A 6,679-nucleotide genomic window follows, 5' to 3' on the forward strand; every position below is an offset into this window, starting at 1 on the left:
CTAGTGATCAAACACAAGAACAAGCTACAATCAATGAGAACAAGAAGGAGTAGAAGCAAGAATGATCCAAATTACACACATTTATATTGAACCTTAAACGTCTGGTACAATGGACACACACACATACAATCGTCGTACATTCTGACAAGACTGACACATATATATTGGGAACATGAACCGTAAACAGTTCATGACCGCAAACAACCTTGCAGCCGCAAACACCAATTAAATCGAAAACCCTGTTTTCGGTTCAACCAACCGTAAACCCTATAAACACGAAGACAAAGACTAACAAGACTCATACAGATGAATGCCAAGCCCAAACCAACAAAATATGACCTTACAGGTAAGTTTTTGTTTTTTTTTAATATTTTTATCTTAGTTTGAAAATTGATTAGTGTTTTTCATTTTTTACAGACAAATATTATCTTTGTGATGACGCGTATGCACACACTCGAGGATTTATGGCCCCTTATCGTAATGTGAGGTATTGGATTGGAGATTTTCGTCAAATATGTGCATTGACAAATAAAGAAAAATATAACCATGGACATGCAAAACTTCGGAATGTCATTGAGCGTGCTTTTGGTGTTTTGAAAGCACGCTTCCCTATATTGAAGAGGATGGCACCATTCTTGTTTGTTACACAAAGAAACATTGCTATGGCATGTTTCGCGCTTCATAATTTTATAAGGAGAGAAGGACTGAGTGATGAGTATTTCGCACGATACGATAAACCCAATGTCTTGTTTCGAAATAACAATGTGGTCGTTGATGATGATGAAGACGGGATTCCAATACATGGTACTGCAGCACACCGTGAATATATGACTCAGTTACAGGATGAAATTGATGAGCAGTTGATGCACAATATAGATCGAATTGTTTTAAATGAAATTGTTATTGTAAAACCAATTTTTTTATTGTATGACTAATTTAGTTGCATGAATTTTATTTTCAGTGTTGTATGACTGTAATTATTAAAATTTTGGTGTTGAAAAATCATTTTAAATTTGTAAAATAATTTTATTTAAAATTCAGTTTATTTTAGCAGCCTGCAGACATTAAAAAACAAACAGTCTTCTTATTGCAGACTGCAGACGTTTGGTCCACCTCTTCTGCTCCAGAGGCTTGCAGATATGGTCCGCAGACTGCAGATATTTTGGCTTCAGAAAAACAAACAGCACCTAACTCTGTTTTGGCAACACTATCCTAATTCAGTGTAATATTTTATATAGAGTATTAAGTATTAACATACATTTATCATCTCATTTATAATACTTCTATTATTATTATTATCATGTAAATATATCTCAACACATATAGAACCATGTCTAGTTCGCAAAACACATATCATCAAATATACATATAACACATATTTCCAGATAATAAGCATATAACTCACATATAAACTTTCAACATATATTTAATAATTTTATTAATAATTGTCTTAAAATCATGTTAATGAAATGGACTATGCACTCACTTGTTAAAGTGACGACTTGAAATTTGGGCAGCGCTTAGCTTCTAGCAATTGTCTTTTCCTTTGACGCAACCTAGCATTATTATTGACAAGTTTTAGTCTAATATTTTTTTCGACTAATTATTAGTATAGATTCATCATTAACTCAAAGTCTACTTCTCTATCTATCAAGTAAGGAACAACCAAGTAGGATCATATCGGAGGTAGGGTACGTTTCGTATACGAAGTATATTGTTTGGAAATCCCACTTTAAACACCTCACTAAATCACAGCCTATACATCATCCCCGTAAGTAGATCAATCATTATAATGATGTTGAATCACTGATAAATATTATTTATAGGTTCATAATAATGAATTATGACTATAAATATAAGTTACACGGGAAACATAATAGTGTAGCTTAACTTACCGGGCTTTTAACGAAAACCGGGAAACTACGTGATTAGAACTCCGACTCTAAAAACTTCTTTCATCGGCTTTTTGACGATTCAGAGCTTCTCTATCGCACCCTAAAACTAGGAGAAATTGAACAAGAAATAAAGAAGGATTCTAGAGAGAGTTTAGAGGAATGGAGTAAGGAAATATGAAGAATTCATCCTCTATTTATAGGGGTTTGATCATGGAGTGGGCCCTGAGTTTCGTCTGTATCTTCCATGTACGGGCTCCATTACGTCTTTATATCCACGCATTGGTATTTATGAGTACTACAAATTTCATTTAGACCCCGTCGGCTAATTCTCATTCTAACTCAGATTTACAAAACTGTATAGAATTTATCGCGCTCGAAGAGTAGGGACTAAGTTTCGTACATATCTTTAACATACGAACTCTATTCTTGACGTTATTTATATCCACGTGTTGGTATTTACGACTGCTGCAACTTTCATTTAGACTCCATCGGCTAATTCTCATTCTATCTCAGATTTACAAATCTGTATCGAATTCGCCGCGCTCGAAGAGTAGGGACTAAGTTTCATCCATATCTTTCGCATAAGAGCTCCGTTTTCGGCTGTCTTTTTATTGTTGAACTCCTATTAACGATATATTCATTTCTTATTTAGATTATTTGGCTAAAAATTGACCGATCTAAAATTCGGTTTCCGAGCTGTACACTACTACGCTAAATCTTGGAAAAATTATAACTTCCTCAAATGAAGTCAGATTTTGACGTTTTCTATATGCATGCTCTCGGTTTAACGGCTGCTATGACTTTCGTTTATATTTCTAAGGCTAAAAAGTAATTTCTCAAAAATTTACTTTTTACGATACGTAGAGCCGTGCGAGTTTATCCGTAAAACTTCAACGAGTCGTAACTTCTTCGTTATAAGTCGGATTTCAACGTTCTTTATATGTATGAAATCCTTGTGACATATTCTATAACTTTTTTTAAGATTATTTGTCTTAAATAATCTTCTATCAAAAAGTCATTTTTAATGCTTATTGTCTCTAAATTGACTAACCCGAATCTGCGGGCGTTAAAAAGTAATTTCTCAAAAATTTACTTTTTACGATACGCTAAGCCGTGTCGGTTTATCCGTAAAACTTCAACGAGTCGTAACTTCTTCGTTATAAGTCGGATTTCCACGTTCTTTATATGTATGAAATCCTTGTGACATATAGTATAACTTTTGTTAAGATTATTTATCTTAAATAATCTTCTATCAAAAAGTCATTTTTAATGCTTATTGTCTCTAAATTGACTAGCCCAAATCTACGGGCGTTAAATCACGTCCCTGGATGGTGAGTACGCCTGCGTACGAGCTGAGTACATTGGTCGTACTCAGCTTGAAGTTTGACTTGTTGACTTTGACTTTCGTTGAGCGTTGACTTTTTTACCAAGTTTGACCTTAGGTCAAAGTTGAGGGTTTTGGGTTATTAATTAAGATTTCATTTGGTTCTGCTGTTATTGGATTCGCAGGTGCAAGGAATGCATAAAAGGGATCATATCGTAGTGTTTTAGAGTTCTTCAATTCAGGTGAGTCTTCTCCCGGTGCTCGTGAGTCGAATGCACCAATGTCGGCTCACTAAATTATGTACGGGGGATGCTAGCTGTCTTTGTGACTCTTGTATGAGCCTGAGTGGTAGAATATTTGTATCTGTAATGACTAGTTGGGTCTAGATGTTATTATTGTGTTTTGTTATTTATATGTGACTGGGACTGCTGATAGTCTCTAGGGTTGCCGATAACCCACCAGGCATGCTGTTAACCCATAGTAGTTGCTGATAGTCCCCAGGGTTGCTGATAACCCATAGTTGTTTATTTGTGTTGTGTTGTGTGTGGTATTTTGGGGAACTCACTAAGATTTGTGCTTACTATTTTTGGTTTACATATTTCAGGTTTTCATATATTAAAGGAGGGGCACGGCTCAATTGCATCGTATCAATTGGGGACTTATGTACTTGATAACTTTTAATGGTACTCTGATAAATGTCTTAAGATCTTGCAGTTGTGAATTAAATAAATACTTAAAGTTTTAATAGAAAATTTTGGGTTGTAATTTGGGGTGTTACAAGTTGGTATCAGAGCCTTGGTTTGAGGGATTTACCATACTCTCGGGTCTGCTTGAACTCAAACTGAGGATTTGGTAAAAAATTTCTAAAAGAAATTGATTTTCTAAGAAAGTTTATTTTTTAAAAAATGAAAAGAGGTGCAATGCGTGCAATCATCCAAGCTCAAGTAAGTATTTCCAAAATACCCATGCGTGTTATATGATTGATGTTTGATGTGAGTATATGAGAATTGCATGCTAGATTAGGGATAAGGATCTGCTCAATGTTGCATGGTAGGATGCCTGATTAGGAGAGATGCATTTATGCCTGTTGTGTGAGCTAGTAGGGATGCATGCTAGTGATTAGAGATCTTCAGGAGCTTCCGAGGTAGGACTGCCTGTTTATGTGATGCTTTTAGTGCTAGATGCTCGAATGTTTCTTGTTTTGTGCTTTGTAAGGCTCATATTGATGTAAGTTAGTTATCGCATGAATATGTTAAGTTACATACAATGAGGGTTAAATAATATTAGAGTGGTTGACTCGGCCTTATTGTGCAGCTCTCGTTTGAGTCTAACCGTTGTAGGGTTGAGGTGGTAATCATGAAGTATGTTAGGATTATAATCCTTAAAGATCTTTTAGATTCAAAACAAGTAAAAGCAAGAACACAACGATGATTCAAAGAATACTGAATGATTAAGTGCCACGCCTCAGAAGAACTCTATGAAGAATTGCTACTATAGAGGCGTGATTAGGGTTACAACGTAAATATCAAAGTTAACAAAAATATGATGCATGCATGCATCTTAAATACTTTAACCCTAGAAATAAATACAAGTGGACAGGCCCAACTCGATAAAACAAAAGACTAAATTAAAAGCCCAATGACGCAACATCTAATACCCAACAATCTCCCCCTTTGCGTCAATTGAGGCACGAAACCATTAGGCTTGGATTCGCTTCTGTACTTCATAAACTTTTGGAATGATTCCAAAAATGTCCTGGCGAATCTCAATATACCACAAGACCATATCAGAGAAGCACTTGAGGTCATCCTTACTGTTGCCTTTGTATTTACTCACCAAATCCAAAATATACTCAAGAAAGGATGTAGTATATAAGTGCTTATCAGAAAGTAAGAAGCATCCTTTACGAAAGTCTGCACCAGTTCGTTCTCTAGCTGAATAGACCACGAACCATTCTCCACTGTAAATCTTCCCCAGCTTCATCTTTTCGAAGTCCTTAGGATATTCCTTACGAACAGCAGAAGGCTTCTTTCGCAACACAACAACAACCTCAATATCCATTTCCCCAATCTCTTGAATGTAAGACTTTATCATTAGCTTGAGACGAGACATGACATGTCTGTATTTTTCTTTGTCTTTCAGCAACATGTTGTAAAGAACGGACCAGTCATTGGGGTTAAGACAAGGTAAGTCTGCGAGTGTGAATTCGTAGCACTAGCTGGCTGAACCTCTTGCCACTTTGAACTTCGCGTTCGGAAAGCTGACAGTCTTGATTGGTCCTGTGACTTTCACAACAGCTATTTTGCTCAAATACCATGTTTCATATTGCGGCTTCATATGCTTCAGATAAAAAGAGAACAACATATGATCAGCCCCGCTATCAGTGGATGGAGCGTTCGCCACTTTCACAAAAGAACGGAACCTGAAGGCTTTTGGAGTGATTGGTAGATCCAGTTGCGAGTCTCGTGTGTTTTGAAGATCAAACAACACAAATGGCTCTAAGCAATACTGGCTTGGTAAATCAACAGCATCACGCTGGATTCGCTTCAAGGTCCACTTGGGAAATAAGAGCTTTTTGCTTTCAAGAGTAGTCTGAGCCTCTTTCTCAGCTCTTTCCTTTTCTTCAGCCTCTCGGATGATCCGCTGGTGCTCATCCAGTTCGTCTTCACGAGCCTTTCACCTTTTAAGCTCGTTTTCATCCAACTCCTCTTCGTCTTCACTGTTATCAACGATGGGCTCTTCACTGAACAATTTTTCTTTGCCCTTAGGTTCTTGCTTGACAACAGGTTTAACTGGAGCTTTGGGTTATTCTTTTCTTTACCCACCAGACACACCTTCTCCCCCTTGTTTCTGATTAAAGCTTTTATCCGAAACACCTTCTAGCCTGTGAAGCATTGCGAAGACTGGCCTTAACTTCTCTGCAAGATGCTTGTGCATTGTAATTGTGATCATGGAGTCCATGGTCTCAATGATATCTGAGAGAATGTCGGTAACATCTGTAGTACAGCTTCACATGACGGCTCTCTCAGAAAACAAATCATTGACTTATTTCTTTGAAGTGTCCAGTTTAACACTTAACACCTTTACTTCTTCCGTCTTGAGGGCAAGAGAGTCCTTGAAGTTACTCTCCTTTGCCAGATCGTCTTGAAGCCTGGAAATTTGAGAAGAGATGGAGGTTTGAAATGCTTCATGGTCAGTTTTCAGACCAATACGAATCTCTTGCAATTTCGTCTTCTCATATTTGAAGAGAGAACCTAGACTCTTTAGAGCTTCATTGGCTGCCGTGGTGTTTGAGTTGAAGGTGGTTTGGAAATTCTCCATGAAGGTAGTAGTGTCAGCAATTAGTTTATCGACTTTTTCGGTCGTAGTCTTGCAAACTTCAGCAGAATCAGCAACTGCTTTATTCATCTTTTCCGCATTGGCAGAATGCTCCTTCGTGATTCTGTCAAAGAGAGACTTA

General features: G+C 37.0%; 1 protein-coding gene across 1 annotated transcript; it reads left to right on the top strand.

Moving 5' to 3' along the window:
* The first annotated feature begins 306 nt into the window (after positions 1–306).
* LOC145111089 (uncharacterized) lies at positions 307–935 on the top strand. The gene is made up of 2 exons (XM_079047389.1): positions 307–346; positions 418–935. The coding sequence occupies exons 1-2, from the start codon at positions 307–309 to the stop codon at positions 933–935; spliced, it is 558 nt and encodes a 185-aa protein (XP_078903515.1).
* Positions 936–6,679: the final 5,744 nt, after the last annotated feature.

The sequence above is a fragment of the Lactuca virosa genome, chromosome 5 (assembly GCF_052849685.1).
Source record: "Lactuca virosa cultivar CGN04683 chromosome 5, Lactuca_virosa_CGN04683_v6, whole genome shotgun sequence".
Classification (NCBI taxonomy): domain Eukaryota; kingdom Viridiplantae; phylum Streptophyta; class Magnoliopsida; order Asterales; family Asteraceae; genus Lactuca; species Lactuca virosa.

Excerpts from the sequence above, each read along its gene's own strand:
- LOC145111089 (XM_079047389.1), top strand. The coding sequence starts at position 307 with ATGAATGCCAAGCCCAAACCAACAAAATATGACCTTACAG. Across the intron at positions 347-417 it reads AACAAAATATGACCTTACAG|ACAAATATTATCTTTGTGAT; the intron begins GTAAGTTTTTGT and ends CATTTTTTACAG.